Source organism: Oncorhynchus keta, chromosome 34 (genome assembly GCF_023373465.1).
Source record: "Oncorhynchus keta strain PuntledgeMale-10-30-2019 chromosome 34, Oket_V2, whole genome shotgun sequence".
NCBI lineage: Eukaryota > Metazoa > Chordata > Actinopteri > Salmoniformes > Salmonidae > Oncorhynchus > Oncorhynchus keta.
The window spans coordinates 16,740,681-16,758,368 of NC_068454.1; the positions used below are offsets into that span (position 1 = coordinate 16,740,681).

The 17,688-nt window shown below is 42.4% G+C and overlaps 1 protein-coding gene across 2 annotated transcripts in view; it reads left to right on the forward strand.

Annotated features, from left to right (window-relative positions):
* The first annotated feature begins 6,291 nt into the window (after positions 1-6,291).
* Positions 6,292-17,688, forward strand: part of LOC118366785 (ankyrin repeat domain-containing protein 10-like) — a 29,885-nt gene continuing 18,488 nt past the window's right edge. The window contains exons 1-3 of one of the 2 annotated variants that reach the window (XM_035749461.2): positions 6,292-6,665; positions 8,483-8,635; positions 10,546-10,637. In XM_035749461.2, coding sequence (XP_035605354.1) covers positions 6,468-6,665; positions 8,483-8,635; positions 10,546-10,637 — 443 coding nt within the window. In that variant the 5' untranslated portion in view covers positions 6,292-6,467. The remainder of the gene's footprint in view (positions 6,666-8,482; positions 8,636-10,545; positions 10,638-17,688) is intronic. The other variant, XM_035749462.2, reaches the window with a different exon arrangement.

Below are 17,688 nucleotides of genomic sequence, written 5' to 3' on the forward strand. Positions count from 1 at the left end.
TGTAAACAGTAGCAATAAAAAGTGATTGAGTAGGCTGCATAGATTTCATGACTAGAAGCTCAAAAGACGAAAACGTCATTTTTTTTTTGTAAATTGAAATTTGCTATCATAAATGTTAGCAACACCTCCGCCTTTGCGGGATGCACGGGGGATATGGTCACTAGTGTAGCCAGGAGGTGAGGCCTCATTTAACACAGTAAATTCATCAGGCTTAAGCCATGTTTCAGTCAGGCCAATCACATCAAGATTATGATCAGTGATTAGTTCATTGACTATAATTGCCTTTGAAGTAAGGGATCTAACATTAAGTAGCCCTATTTTGAGATGTGCGGTATCACGATCTCTTTCAGTAATGACAGGAATGGAGGTGGTCTTTATCCTAGTGAGATTGCTAAGGCGAACACCGCCATGTTTAGTTTTGCCCAACCTAGGTCGAGGCACAGACACGGTCTCAATGGTGATAGCTGAGCTGACTACACTGACTATGCTAGTGGCAGACTCCACTATGCTGGCAGGCTGGCTAATAGCCTGCTGCCTGGCCTGCACCCTATTTCATTGTGGAGCTAGAGGAGTTAGAGCCCTGTCTATGTTGGCAGATAAGATGAGAGCACCCCTCCAGCTAGGATGGAGTCCGTCACTCCTCAGCAGGTCAGGCTTGGTCCTGTTTGTGGGTGAGTCCCAGAAAGAGGGCCAATTATCTACAAATTCTATCTTTTGGGAGGGGCAGAAAACAGTTTTCAACCAGCGATTGAGTTGTGAGACTCTGCTGTAGAGCTCATCACTCCCCCTAACTGGGAGGGGGCCAGAGACAATTACTCGATGCCGACACATCTTTCTAGCTGATATGCACGCAGAAGCTATGTTGCGCTTGGTGATCTCTGACTGTTTCATCCTAACATTGTTGGTGCCGACGTGGATAACAATATCTCTATACTCTCTACACTCGCCAGTTTTAGCTTTAGCCAGCACCATCTTCAGATTAGCCTTAACGTCGGTAGCCCTGCCCCCGGGTAAACAGTGTATGATCGCTGGATGATTCCCTTTAAGTCTAATACTGCGGGTAATGGAGTCGCCAATGACTAGAGTTTTCAATTTGTCAGAGCTAATGGTGGGAAGCTTCGGCGTCTCAGACCCCGTAACGGGAGGAGTAGAGACCAGAGAAGACTCGGCCTCTGACACCGACCCGCTGCTTAATGGGGAGAACCGGTTGAAAGTTTCTGTCGGCTGATTGAGCGACACCGGTTGAGCGTTCCTACAGCATTTCCTTCCAGAAACCGTGAGAAAGTTGTCCGGCTGCGGGGACTGTGCCAGGGGATTTATACTACTATCTGTACTTACTGGTGGCACAGACGCTGTTTCATCCTTTCCTACACTGAAATTACCCTTGCCTAACGATTGCGTCTGAAGCTGGGCTTGCAGCACAGCTATCCTCGCCGTAAGGCGAGCACAGCGGCTGCAATTAGAAGGCATCATGTTAATGTTACTACTTAGCTTCGGCTGTTGGAGGTCCTGACGAATCGTGTCCAGATAAAGCGTCCGGAGTGAAAAAGTTGAGGAAAAAATAAATAAATATATGAACGGTAATTAAAAAGTGAAACCTGTAAAGTTGTCAGGTAGCAAAATAGGTTGTCAACAAAACGCACAGCAATTCGAAAACAAGCCTGCAAGTTGTGACCGGAAATGACGTGAATTACCACTGTTCTTTCTAAGCAACAGAAAGGCCACCGTAGGCAGACCTGGCTCGCAAGAGAAGACAGGCTATGTGCACACTGCCCACAAAATGAGGTGGAAACTGAGCTGCACTTCCTAACCTGTAGCACAAACTCAAAAAAGTTCTGGGACACCTCCTCCCAGCTGCCCACTGCACTGAGGCTAGGAAACACTGTCACCACCGATAAATCCACGATAATTGAGAAATTCAATAAGCATATTTCTATGGCTGGCCATGCTTTCCACCTGGCTACCCCTACCCCGGTCCAACAGCCTTGCATCCCCCACTGCAACTCCCCCATTTCTCCTTCACCCAAATCCAGATAGCTGATTTTCTGAAAGAGCTGCAAAATCTGGACCCCTACAAATCAGCCAGGCTAGACAATCTGGACCCTCTCTTTCTAAAATTATCCGCCACAATTGTTGCAACACCTATTGCTAGCCTGTTCAACCTCTCTTTCGTATCATCTGAAATCCCCAAAGATTGGAAAGCTGCAGTGGTCATCCCCCTCTTCAAAGGGGGAGACACTCTAGACCCAAACCGTTACAGACCTGCAGTATATCTATCCTACCCTGCCTCTCTAAGGTCTTTGAAAGCCAAGTGAACAAACATATCACCGACCATTTTGAATCCCAACATACCTTCTCTGCTATGGTTTCCGAGCTGGTCATGGGTGCACCTCAGCCACGCTCAAGTTCCTAAAATAAATCATAACCGCCATCGATAAAAGACAATACTGTGCAGCCGTATTCATCGACCTGGCCAAGGCTTTCGACTCTGTCGATATTACATTCTTATCGGCAGACTAAACAGCCCTGGTTTCTCAAATGATTGCCTCGCTTGGTTCACCAACTACTTTTCAGACAGAGTTCAGTGAGTCAAATCAGAGGGCCTGGTGTCCGGACCTCTGGCAGTCTCTATGGGGGTGCCACAGGGTTCAATTCTCGGGCCGACTCTTTTCTCTGTATACATCAACAAGGTCGCTCTTGCTGCTCTGATCCACCTCTATGCAGACGACACCATTCTGTATTCTTCTGGCCCTTCTTTGGACACTGTGTTAACTAACCTCCAGATGAGTTTCAATGCCATACAACTCTCCTGCCATGGCCTCCAACTGCTCTTAAATGCAAGTAAAACTAAATGCATGCTCTTCAACCGATCGCACCTGCCCGCCCGTCCAGCATCACTACTCTGGACGGTTCTGACTTAGAATATGTGGACAACTACAAATACCTAGGTGTCTGGTTAGACTGTAAACTCTCCTTCCAGACTCGCATTAAGCAATCCAAAATTAAATCTATAATCAACTTCCAATTTCGCAACAAAGCATCCTTCACTCATGCTGTCAAACATACTCTCGTAAAACTGACTATCCTACTGATCCTCGACTTCGGCGATGTCATTTACAAAATAGCCTCCAACACTCTACTCAGCAAATTGGATGCAGTCTATCACAGTGCCATCCGTTTTATCACCAAAGCCCAATATACTACCCACCACTGCAACCTTTATGCTCTCGTTGGCTGGCTCGCTTCATATTTGTCGCCAAACCCACTGGCTCCAGGTCATCTACAAGTCTTTGCTAGGTCAAGCCCCGCCTTATCTCAGCTCACTGTTCACCATAGCAGCACCCACCCGTAGCCCGCACTCCAACAGGTATATCTCACTGGTCACCCCCAAAGACAATTTCTCCTTTGGTCGCCTTTCCTTACAGTTCTCTGTTGCCAATGACTGGAACAAACTGCAAAAATCACTGAAGCTGGAGACTCATATCTCCCTCACTAACTTTAAGCACCAGCTGTCAGCGCAGCTCACAGATCACTGCACCTGGACATAGCCTATCTGTAAATAGCCCATCAAACTACCTCATCCCCATATTGTTATATATATTTTTTGCTCCTTTGCACCCCAGTATCTCTACTTGCACATTCATCTTCTGCACATCGATCACTCCACTGTTTATTTGCTAAATCACCACTACGGCCTATTTATTACCATACCTCCCTAATCTTACCTCATTTGCATACACTCTATATAGATTTTTATATTGTTTTATTGACTGTATGTTTGTTTATTCCATGTGTAACTCTGTGTTGTTGTTTGTGTCGCAATGCTTTGCTTTATCTTGGCCAGGTCGCAGTTGTAAATGAAAACTTGTTTTCAACTGTCCTACCTGGTTAAATAAAGGTGAAATAAAATTAAAATAAAAAACCTCCTGCCCAATGTATGCCTATATTAGAGACACATATTTTCCCCAGATTACACAGATCCACAAAGAATTTGAAAACAAAGCCGATTTTGATAAACTCCCATATCTTTCTGGTTTGAAATACCACACACAGTGTGCCATCACAGCAGCAAGATTTGTGACCTGTTGCCACAAGAAAAGGTAAACCAGTGAAGAACAAACACCATTGTCAATACAACCCATATTTATGCTTATTTATTTTCCCTTTTGTACTTTAACCATTTGTACATCGTTACCACTAGGCAGGGTAGCCTAGTGGTTAGAGCGTTGGAGTTCCCCGAGCTGACAAGGTACAAATCGGTCGTTCTGCCACTGAACAGGCAAGTTAACCCACTGTTCCTAGTCCGTCATTGAAAATAAGAATTTGCTCTTAACTGACTTGCCTAGTTAAATAAAGGTAACATAAAAACTAAATGAAACAACACTGTATATATATATATATAATATGACATTTGTAATGTCTTAATTATTTTGGAACTTCTGTGAGTATAATGTTTACTGTTCATTTTTGTTTATTTCACTTTTGTATATTATCTACTTCACGTGCTTTGGCAATGTTAACATGTGTTTCCCATGCCGATAAAGGCCCTTGAATTGAATTGATACACTCAGGATATAAGTAGCATCACATAAGGTATTCATTCACTCACCGACAATAAAGTGTTATTTGACATACACATCCGGGGAGAGCGCGAACGCAGTCCCACACTACCAGAAATTATTCAATTGAGATTTCCACATTTGGGAAATTCGTAGTGGTTAGTCCAGCAGGAGTGCAATTGCTGATCTAGGTGTCGGTGAAGGTCTACTGATTTCAGTACAAATATTATCGGCTGACGGTTACCACTTTGGATCCTGATAATAACTCATCATATCGACCAAAGGGTTCGTGATATTTATGAATGCAGTTGCGGAAAGAGCGGTGCAAATGCGATTAATATCGCTTATTTTCCCATGATGCAACACCGTATACATTATTGATACATTTACCTTTTAATATCTAAACGGCTGTCTGATATATGTACCAAATTCTGAAATCACGTTTGTGCACATAGCCAAACGAATGACATCAAATATATATGTTTCGTAGCAATTCAGGCATTGTAAGCATAGTAGTTTCCTCGCGTTTGTGTTCTGCGCTCAGTAAAACATGTAGCATTTAGACCATCGACCACAGGGTGGCAATGTGCATACAACCCCTGATACGGTTTCCACTAGATTCCACAGCCACACAATCAAAATAGTCTATATCTTACAAATGTTGGTCTTCATTGAAGGTTAGGCATACGGTTAGCAATGTGGCTGTGGTTCAGATTTGAAATCAAATTTAAAGAAGGTAATTTTAGAAAAAGGTGGGGTTTAGCTATCATTTTAACTTTGTGAATGTGGAAGGTAGTAGCGACCCCCAGATATAAGATGACCTACACCCCAGTGGAGACACAGTAGCCTACAACTTCCTCCACAACAAGACAGAGTAGTAGGCTGGGCTAAATGACAGTAATAGTAAACGGGATGAACGTTTTTCTTAGCAGTAAGTGTTACATGTATCTATGCATAAACCATGCACATCACTCACTTTAAGTTTTTGCAGGTAGGCCGATATAGCCAGGCCACAAGTAGGGTACACCTAAATTGTCCACCACATCCACCAATGCATTAGACTACATACAACCATTTGGCTAATTGTTATCATGAAGATTAACGCTCTTTATGCAGACTAAATAGAATAACACTTTTAAGTTCTCAACTATCCCCCTTCATCAAGTGGGTGCACTCATTGGCCTAAGTAGAGTTGTTTTACTCACGCGAGATGTTATAATTACTAATTGTACAAAATAATAATAATAATAATTTAAATAACTAAACAACCCAAAAGGGGTTGCCTATTTTTGTAAACAAAAATATATAAACGGTTTAAAATGTGGCAGTACATCACACCCATGTCTAATACGTTTTTGTATCAGTTGAATTTTGTATTATTTCATTTCTATGAATGTATGTATGACAAAATCACTCTGCACTACTGTCCTTGCTTTTCATCATAAAGTCAATTCAGATGTGGTTGGAAAACAATGAATAGTAGGACAATTATTTAACAGAAGTTTGTTAAAAATGATCAGTGAAAGTAGGCCAATAAGCAACGTTGGGGACAGTTCCACATGAAAGCCCCTAACGTTACTTATAATTGTGTCAGTCACTCTTGCTATTGCTAGCTATAACTTTTGGAAATGCATCAGAGGCGTGAATTTAGTGGCGGGTCGTGCGTCCAAAAAGTCCATTCCTGAATTTGCAACTCGCCTCAAGAAGATTCATTTCTGAGTGCGTTGGTTGGAACGTCATCGCTGTCCATTTGTGTGTTCATTGTTAGCAGCAGCAAGCAGGCAGGTTGGCGTGTGCCTTCACGAAAAGGCACTCAAAGAAACATTACCACAATCACTACCTTTGGAAACAGACGACGGCATTAATTGTTATTTTCTCGCAAAAATAGTGTTTTACATTCGTTTGATAATGTCGGTGGGCATCGAGTCGGGATTCTCAAGTGAGGAGGTTCTGAACGTTCGCTTCCCACTCCACCGGGCGTGCAGGGATGGAGATATCGGTGCGTTGTGCTCGCTTCTTCAGTGTACCTCAAACCCGGCGGACCTAGCAGTGGAGGACTCTTTCTACGGCTGGACACCCATACATTGGGCTGCTCATTTCGGAAAGGTACTATATATATATATATATATATATATATATTATTTTTTACAATTAAATTATAGAGAAAAGAGGCAAGGCCTCCAGCCACTTTCACTAGACAGGCTGACACTGAATGATACATTCACATAGCTAGCTAACGTTAACGTACCATAATTTGATTAATTGTTGCCAGGAAATGGTTTGAAACATGTACTTTGTAGGCTGCTCTTTCTCTATAGGCAAGTGTAATTTGACATGGGGACGGTTGAAAATGAACAGTCTTGTGCCTCCAGCTAAGAGGAAAGTGACTAGACTCCATCAAGCAATCAACGAATATCTTTCAGCCGTCGACGGCAAATATTTGTTATATCTGTGGCGGGCTCGCTTGTTTATTGGTTACGGTGGGAACCAATAACCTGCAACGCGCCAAAAAGGCAGTTTATAAACACGCGGGGATCCTTCCCATGCGGAAGTGTTTACATAAAAATAGTAAACAAGTCAACTGAAGGACGAGGTGTGCATGGTTTTAAATCTGCCTCATCACTGACTAAATACTAATGCATTTTGAGAGAGTACAACAACAATAGCGACACTGTATCAATTTTAACATCTATGTCAAACAAACAGAACAGCACCCCCTGTCCATGTCCCTGCCTGGTTAGTGATGTGTACCTATCTCAGCCCCAGGCATAGGTTCCAAAATCCAATCAGCCATTGACTCTGTCTCCTCCTCTTTGCTGCTGAGTGAACATGATTCACCCTGAGTTATTGTATCCTGATGGGAAGGATGGGTGTTTAGATGAAACAGCAGGGTTTTAAAAATAATACAGGCATGGTCTGCCTCACTTAATGGCTGACCACTGGGCATTTTGTGTTTGTGAGAAGCAGTTGTCTGTCTTGCGTTGATCATAAAAGAGGAACTCACACCAACACTATATACACACTATATCGAGCATGGCCAACTTCCAGGTTACACCTCTGTGTTAAATGTCTTGCCATATCAGGCACTGCTGGAGGAAAACACGTTTGTTCAAGCCAATCTGAGGGTCATCCTTGAGATTGTATTTGCATGGGGCAGGGATGCGTAATCATCGGCCTGTGGGCCCCCTTTTGGATGCCCTCGGATCCAATTGTTTACTACACGATTCCATATGAATTATTTCATAGTTTTGATGTCTTCACTATTATTCTACAATGTAGAAAATAGTAAAAATAAATAAAGAAAAACCCTTGAATGAGTAGGTGTGTCCAAACTTTTGACTGGCACTGTATATGTGTATGTGTTAAACTCAGTGGGGTCTAAACTTACTGTTGATAGTTAGAATAGTAGAATAAACGAGGTGAAGTTTCAAAATGTGGTTGTGCATCAGCACTTTCTCTTATGTCAGTCACTGACAGTACCTCAATAAGCCCATGTCAGCTCAAATGATAGCTGGTAAGTTAACTAGCTAGATTAACTTACCAATCTAAACTTTGCCCTTGCTCAGTGGTTGATTTTTATCCGCTGTGTAGTGCCAGGGAAAAAACAAAACGTGCATCCGGGGGAGTCCCAGGGTTGAATTTGGGAAACTTCATCTCGTCGAGTTAGAATTGATGTGTTATTATATTAATCTGGTGGTGCATAACTGGGTGTGATTGTACCGGCTGTAAAAATAACCCTAGGGCGGGATTTGATTACAGGAAGTAGTTATACTTTAGGCCTTTGCGTTTTGATTTATTGTTACACTATAATGTTTTGCTCGAAGGACTGTGGATTACCTCAAGGCAGGACAGACACAGCAGAGTGTTTTCAATCACTGTATTGGTATTTAGTAATACAATTAATTTCTCTCTCTCACACACAGTTGGAGTGTGTGACGCGTTTGGTGCAGGTGGGCTGTGGGGTCAACTCGGTGACCACGAGGTTTGCTCAGACGCCCACTCACATCGCTGCATTTGGGGGCCACCCAGAGTGCCTGCTGTGGCTGCTGCAAGCTGGTGCTGACATCAACAGACAGGTACAGTGCACATGGATGGACACACACACTTACCAAAACACACGTCTATGTGCACACACACACAGCAGGGTTTCCGTTAACAGGTAATAGCCGGCTTTTGTCCAATCTTTATTTAATAAAAAAGCCGATAAATAAAATGTTTGCGGCCAATTGTCCGGGAGAAGAAATTTCATAGTAATTTTTTAAAAATTGTTTTTGCCTATTCATTGATTTTAGTTGATTTCAGTTGGTGGAAATGCCTTTGACTGGTCATGCTAATTGGTATATATGCCAATTAGCATACTTTAGTGGAATTAAATTGGCGTGTGTACACAGTATATTCATTATGCATCTTATTTATCACACATGTACAGCATACAGATACAGAGCCTTTGAGTGGATAATCTGTCAGACGGCTAATGGGAAAAAAAACTGCATATCGGTCCGTTAAATTAAAATGTTGCTGGTCAAATGTCCGGCACTACGTTTTCCTAACGGAAACCCTGACGCGTGTCCGTTCGTAGAGGAAAGGGGGGCAGCCCTAGTGAAAATGGTGTGTGTGTGTGTGTGTGTGTGTGTGTGTGTGTGTGTGTGTGTGTGTGTGTGTGTGTGTGTGTGTGTGTGTGTGTGTGTGTGGTTGAGCTCAGACTGATCCTATCAGAGGGATCATCCTGGCTTTGTGCCACTCGACCTGACCCTTGACCCCTCTGGACTGGTGCCTGTTACATAGAAATAGATTCAATGTGACAGTTGATAGGAAAAATACCAAGGCACTTGCAAGAGATTCTGTTTTGTGGCTATCGTCGTTATTGTATCCTTAATACCAGTTTAACGCTGTGGTTGAAGAGCCCCAGACAGCCTGCTTCTACCCTCATGTTGGATTAAAGACTGAAAAGCCTGTCTGAGCCCCAGGCCACTAGTTGGTGTGCACGTACGCTTATCTACATGTGAAAAGCCAATAGAGTTTGCATTTAGACTTGACGTCATCGTGTGAGTGTGTGTGTTTTTCTGTCATGCTCTTTCGTTTCTGCTCCTGTCTTGTGTACACACACTTCACTGACCATCTCTGACGCTTCACTGCACTGCTCAGAGAAATCAGATTAGTAGGTCACGATTACACAACTCTTAGCTGCATCTCCTCTTGGCTTGCTGCAACACCTCACTGTTACTTCTAATACAGCCTACATTTAAAATGTCCCTGATCCAGCCATCCAGTTTCCCCAGCATTAAACACATCACCCTCTTTTAAAGGCCTAATGCAGTCAAAAAGGTGATATTGCTGTGTTTTTTTATTTCCACATTCCTCCCCGGACAGTCCTAGCAAAATTTCTTGCTTGAAAATTGCTCTTTGCTAAGAAGCTATTTTTGTTTCTGTGACCATTATATAAAAACATATTTATTATTATTTGTTTTAAATAATTCACAGTAAGCTCCTTTTACATTTTCACCAGAAATTATTTGATATTGAGATAAAAACAGCTGCATTGGCCCTTTAACCCCTCCCTGTGGTTTTAATAGAGCCACCCTACATTCTCTGGGTGTGGACAAATATGATTATGGATGGAGGAGGGATTTTGTTTTGAAAAATTCTCTCTGCCTCCTCCTTCAGCACCTCTCTCACTTTCTCTCTCCTGAAGGAGGGATCTATTTTGAAAAATGCTCTTACTACCTTGCCACCGCCCTCCCTCTCTACCACCTTCATCCCTCCCCCTCCCTTTCTCTCAGCCTGTGGCCTGCTGTGTAGCTGGGGTGAAGAGTTCAGGCTCTGCCCCTGGACAACTCTACCCTGGTTTGGGAGCGGGGGAGTGATTCTAACCGGCTGCATATTATTGCCGCTCTAGAAACCAATGTGAGCAACTCATTCAGTTTGTGTAAATACGGTGTAACGTGCTTATTTCTGTCTGTCTGTGTATCTCCTGTCTCTCTCTCAGGACTATGTTGGTGAGACTCCTATCCATAAGGCTGCTCGTTCAGGCAGTCTGGACTGTGTCAACGCTCTCCTGATTCAGGGGGCGAAAGCTGAGTAAGTCGAGCTACTGCACCCCCTGTGTGCTCGGTCTTCCCCTCACTGTAACATCCAACAGCTCCCATATCTACAACATTTACACGAGGATTCCATCAAAACTCTGTTAACAACCTGTACTTTCTTGTACGGTTTACACTGTGCTCCATGTTCAAACTGTGCAAATGGGCCTATTTGTTTTGTATGGGTCTTGGGTTCTCTAGACAGATAAGGAAGTAGAATTACTACACGGGCACAACCAGTGGAATAACCCGTGTTACCCCCTAACAAGCATGCAGAGATATACCATGTTTGTAACTTATATTTTATGTTCAAAACTTTAACAATGGTAAGCGCTATAGCTGCCTGTACTTACACTTTGTTACAAGGTCATTTCATGAGGTATGTCCTTAGTCAGTAGTTACTCAGGAATTGCGGCTATGAAAAGTTGTTGCTGAGATGTCCACCTCAGTGTAAGTCCTGTTATTGTAGGAACCAGACAAGGACAACATAATCATTCATTTCATTTGAGGGATACACATTTCCAGATAAATGAAGAAACAATAAAAGATTCCTGTTAACTTTAACCTGAATCCCATCATGTTGCTCCACTCTCCTTGGCTGTGCCTCTGTTTGGGCCATCTGAAGTCACAACACTACCTACACCAAGGGATTCTAACTATTCCTGGAGAGTTACTGGTGGTGCAAGCTTTTGTTCCAGACCTATAGTCACATCTGACTCAACTAATCATGGTATTCTGTTTGGAGCATGATTATGTGCACTGAGTGTATACACTCAGGGCTGAACCAAAAGCATGCATACCCAGTTCCTTTCCAGGACCTACTCTTAAACTGGTCTGAGAGAACCTCGCTCTTCAGCACTAGTCACTATCTGAACATGGAGCTGTGTCTTTATAGGGAAAAAAAGTTTTGATGGAGTTCTCCTGCAAATGTGACCCGTGAGCTTTACCATATTGAAAATGTTAGTTGGATGTTATGTTTAAACTGTAGATTATGATTTGTATAATTGAGAGCATTTGTCTTCTTTGTTCACATGTTGATTTGGTAAGTGTATTTCTATAGTTGTAGCGGCTGACCAAATGCACATTTCCTCGTTGAATGAACGCAGAGAGGGGAAAGGGCTGATTCCTGGTAAATCTGAACAAAACATCCCTTTTACTTGCTTGGAGATGACACTGAAAACCCATAATTCCTTAATGAGCTTCTGCCCTCACTCCTAGTCTTATTTTCTTTGACCCAAACGATGTGAAAGGATTTGAGTGGTTAAAAATGAGTCAATGTGGCAGAAACACCACATAACGAACTTGTCACCTATCCGGTCCTTTCTCACCATTGGAAATAAATGAAGAACTAGTTGAGAGGAAGTTGTTAATATTATCTGGAGGTAGCCAGCCATAATCTCCCATCACTACAAAAGGGCTCGTCACGATGCATGCAGATAGAGAAGAGATGGACAGGGAGCAAAGAGAGACATACTGAATTAGTATGAATTGTCTTAAATGCCCTCCTCTGTTCTTGCCCTTTTCAAAATGTCAGTAGATAAGTTCACATTTTAAATAAATAGGATAAATTCCCAACCTTGTAATGGAGAAGAAAATGAGAAGCTGTGCAACGACTGCCATGATCTGAACCAAGGATGGAAGCTGTTACCATTTTATAAAAGCTTGTTTGGTGATATGGCAAACACCCAGGTGGTAGTGAAACTACACCAGCCAGTCAGCTCCGGTGCCCAAGGTTCCAGGTAGCTGATGATGTGAACTACACACATGTACACCTCACCCTAGACACCTGTATTTGTGGTTCAGCACTATTTTAGGTTCGTGTAACTCCAGAAGGAACCACAAAAGAAAGAGTTATTGTTGACGCCAACAGTTGTTAATCCCTCACGCCCTCAGTATGTTTTCCAGAGACTCTGACTTCTAAATGGAAACATACAACTAGCCAGTCCTGTTTGTTGTCTTTTGATTGAGTGCTATTTGATATACCTGAGGAATTGCAGTATGAAGTGACGCTTACATACTCACTCAACTTGAAAGACGATGAAGATCTGTTTGACGTGATTAGAATACAGGAGAGGCTCTGCTCGCCATACTGTGGATGTGCTCCTAAACATTCTCAGTGCCAGCTACTTTATCTCCTTACAAGTAAATGTGTTGATTTATTTAGTCTAAAACAAAAAGTGCCTCACCAAACGTCAACAGATTAATCTCATAGGGAGGGTAGACTATACCTGCGGTGTCCCACAGATGATGGATGTAAAATGGACAGTCTGAGGGAGATTATCTTTTTTTGTCCTTTTAAAACAGATGGATTTTTAATAATGGCCTGCATTTGTTCTGCTGTCAATTATTCTGTAGGTTAGACGCTGCCTGAGGCAAACTGCATTTATTGATATTATTTATACTAGTCACACACAGATAGTGAAAAGTTAGTACATGTATTTAGTAAAGGCCACTACCATGCCCTGCAAATATTTTTCTTCCAACAGTTTTAGGATGTTCCTCATTGTATGATCAAGTGCCATCGTGTTTAGGTAGACGGAGATACTAGAATCCTACTACCAGAGTAGTTTTAAAACCTTGTCCATGCAAACAGATGTGTTCTTGTCAAGACGCATTGTTGACAGCAGCAAGCAGAGATGGTCTGTTTGACAGGGATCTAATTATTTCACAGCAGATTTTTTTTGAATTCGTTGCTAAATGATTTAAAAATATATATATTTTTATTGATTTATGTTTTTCTGTCTCGAGGACAAATTGCACAAAAACATTCATAGTTTAATTCTGTCAAGGGAATTTGAGGCAGAAATAGTTGTTTTTAAATACTCTTTGTTGCATCTGTGGGACAACCGGTATACATATTCGGCTGTCCGTCATTCAGAACCCAAACACACACCAGAAACTACCAGTGAGTTTATATGCCATGTGTTTATTTTAACACTGCCTGGGTTTACTATGTAACTGTTACCAGAACCTTTCTGATTAGGAAGAAACTAAACTACATGTATTGCCAGGGAGAAACAGAAACCAGCCGGACACTGCAGCGCTTGAGGGTTTGAGTTCGAGGCTTACATCCCTGAACTAGTGAAATGTAACCTCTTACATCCCTGAACTAGTGAAATGTAACCTCTTACATCCCTGAACTAGTGAAATGTAACCTCTTACGTCCCTGAACTAGTGAAATGTAACCTCTTACATCCCTGAACTAGTGAAATGTAACCTCTTACATCCCTGAACTAGTGAAATGTAACCTCTTACATCCCTGAACTAGTGAAATGTAACCTCTTACATCCCTGAACTAGTGAAATGTAACCTCTTACATCCCTGAACTAGTGAAATGTAACCTCTTACATCCCTGAACTAGTGAAATGTAACCTCTTACATCCCTGAACTAGTGAAATGTAACCTCTTACATCCCTGAACTAGTGAAATGTAACATCTCTTATTAAGCTACTCTACTCCTTATTTAAGCTGACATACAGTCAGTTATGCCATTCTGCATTGAGGTGAAGTGTATTTTAGTTTCTGGCAGGAATTATGACCATTCTTATAATTCTTTCAAGCTGACATTGCAGTCAAACGTTAATACATTTGCATTACATTTACATTTAAGTTTTTAGCAGGAATTATGACCATTCAAATTATACATTTATGACAACCAGTGGAACAGCCACTTGCATCTAAATCTTGTTGGGGGGAAACGATTACCTGTAATACGTAAATTAGCCTATAGTTTTGCTTGTCTTTGTGAACGACACACAAAACCGAATGCCAACAAATGTAGCCAATATTGTTATAGTAATAGTTAACCCAGGTAGAAAACTAAAATAAAACTTGGTATGTCAATTTAATTTAAAATCACTGGTGTTGGGGGGGGGGGTGTGTAACATCTACATGATGTTCATTCTTCTGATGAAATGTGCATTTGGTCGCCAGCCACTGAACTATTTTGAAAGTTGTTTATGACTGTTTCTCCCTAAAGGTCCTAGAAATGCTACTGTACAGATGTTTTGAGTTACTGTTTGATGTTACCATGTTTTCTTTGACAGCTGTAGCTCATGTTCTGTTTCTGAAGGCCCAGCATTCTATAGTAACAGAGAAAGCAAACTAGACAGGAGGCTCATGACATTAGATTCTTTTTTGTTTACAATACATTCTTAAATTCAAAAATATTGCCCCGTCTAGAAAGTGACCTAAGAAATTATAGGTGAAAATAAAATTAATCACAACCTTAAATATATATTAATGTTAATCTCATTAGTACCAAGCAGTAGTTTTGTCCCCTGCATGCTTCCATTGACATATGGTGCTTCAAAGGGCCCGAGGGTTTATCCAATAGCAAACTGGTTGTAAAATGTAGGCTAATCCACATGAAACCAGCTTTTATTTTGGCTTCTGAAAGACAAACTATAAAGGTTGTAAAAAGAATCTCCGCAGGTTTTGGATGAAGCCATTTTCTCTTGTGCTCCGTGGTTACTTCCACAACTGCTCAGTTCCCAGAGATGGAGCTGATAAAACTGAAATGGAAACCCATTTGACCATTGATTTATATGTATGGCTCAGGCTATAGCCTTAGTTTTCCTCCTGTGTTAAAGGTAGCTATAGTTTGAGTAAATCTAGCGTATCGATGCTATTAAGAGCAAAAATATATACTTTTGGCCGTGTATGTGGATACCCCTTCAAATGAGTGGTTTTGGCTATTTCAGCCACACCTGTTGCTGACAGCTGTATAAAATCGAGTACACAGCCATGCAATCTCCATAGACAGACATTGGCAGTAGAATGGCTCGTATGGAAGGAGCTCAGTGACTTTCAACATGGCACCATCATAGGATGCCACCTTTTCAGCAAGTCAGTTTGTCAAATTTCTGCCCTGCTAGAGCTGCCCTGGTCAACTGTAAGTGCTGTTATTGTGAAGTGGAAACGTCTAGGAGCAACAGCGGCAGGCCACACAAGCTTACAGAACAGGACTGCCGAGTGCTGAAGCGCATGTAAAAATCGCCTGTGCTCGGTTGCAGCAACACTATGAGTTCCAAACTGCCTCTGTAAGCAATGTCAACACAATAATAATAACGGTTTCCACGGCCGCACACAAGCCTAAGATCACCATGCGCAATGCCAAGCGTCTGCTGGAGTGGTGTAAAGCTCGCCACCATTACTCTGGAGCAGTGGAAACGTGTTCTCTGGAGTGATGAATCACGCTTCACCATCTGACAGTCCGACGGATGAATCTGGGTTTTGGCGGATGCCAGGAGAATGCTACCTGATTGAATGCATTGTGCCAACTGTAAAGTTTGGAGGAGGAATAATGATCTGGGGCTGTTTTTCATGGTTAGGGGCTGGGGCTGTTTTTCATGGTTTCATGGCCCCTTAGTTGTGTTGAAGGGAAATCTTTTTCCTTTTTTAAAAATGTTTGTTGTACTTTTACCCCCGTTTTCTTCTCAATTTTGTGATTGCCAATTGGTAGTTAGTCTTGTCCCATTGCTGCAACTCCATACGGACTTTGGAGAGGCGAAGGTCAAGGGCCATGCGTCCTCCGAAAAACGACCCAGCCAAGCCGCGCTGCTTCTTGACACACTGCTAGTTTAACCGAGAAGCCAGCCACACCAATGTGCCGGAGGAAACACCGTCCAGCTGGCAACCGAGTCAGCTTACAGGTGCCCGGCCCGCCACAGGGAGTCACTAGACCGTGATGGGACAAAGAAATCTCAGCTGGCCAAACCCTCCCCTAACCCGGATGATGCTGGGCCAATCGTGCGCGCACTCGTGTCTCCCAGTCACATCCGGCTGTGACAAAGCCTGGGATCAAACCCGTGGCTGTCGTGATGCGTCAAGCATTGCAATGCAGTGCCTTAGACTGCTGCGCCACTCGGGAGGCCTGTGAAGGGAAATCTTAACGCTACAGCATACAATGACATTGTAGACGATTCTGTGCTTCCAACTTTGTGGCAACAGTTTTGGAAAGGCCATTTCTTGTTTTAGCATGACAATGCCTCCGTGCACGAAGCGAGGTCCATACAGAAATGCTTTGTCGATCGGTGTGGAAGAACTTGACTGGCCTGCACAGAACCCTGACCTCAACCCCATCGAAAACCTTTGGAATGAATTGGAACACCGATTGCAAGCCAGGCCTAATCGCCCAACATCTGTGCCCAACCTCACTAATGCTCTTGTGGCTGAATGGAAGCAAGACCTGCAGCAATGTTCCAACATCTAGTGGAAAGCCTTCCCAGAGGAGTGGAGGCTGTTATAGCAGCAAAGGGGGACCAACTCTATATTCGACGAGCACTTGTCCACATACTTTTGGCCATGTAGAGTATGCAAGCTCTCGCTGACCCTTTTTCGTGCTATTTACCCATTGAAGCATGCAGGCTAAATAAAATGTGCGTATTAGTTTGAAATGGAACATCACTAAAGCCCTTTAAAAAAAAATACATTTACTATACATGGCAATGCTACATAAATACATTCAGCTTTAAATAACTACGAACAACGTTAGGCTGTTATTGGGCCTACCGTTCACGTGCCAGCTCTAATTCTACTGTAAACGTAGCTCCGTTGCACGCAGACATTCCCACAGACTGGTGCCAGGTTTACACAACTGCTTCCTTTGAATTCTGGAAATCATGTCTACACCAGCCAGATTAATGTTTGTTTGAGGGGAGCTTTTTTATTTAAATTAACTGCTGACAAAGGAAATAGTTTATTTTTGTAAGATTAAGCCGCATGTAAACAGACTTATTTTGACTGGCGGCAAATACAATTGAACATCCTACAGTATGAATCATATGCATAAATATAGCATTTTCTTACTGTTGCCAACTATACATTTATCATGATATTGAATAGTACATTACATTTTGAACTTTCAAATGCACCCAACCATTTTAAACTTGTTACTCTCAAAATACTTGGTCTAAGCTGTTATCTGGTGTACCTATCAGATGATTGCACACTCTCTTGTTTTGATGCTCTATTGATGGAGGGCTTCCATGCCAAGCACCACCATTAGCAACACACTCTGTTGTCATTAATGTGTTGCATGGCACAGT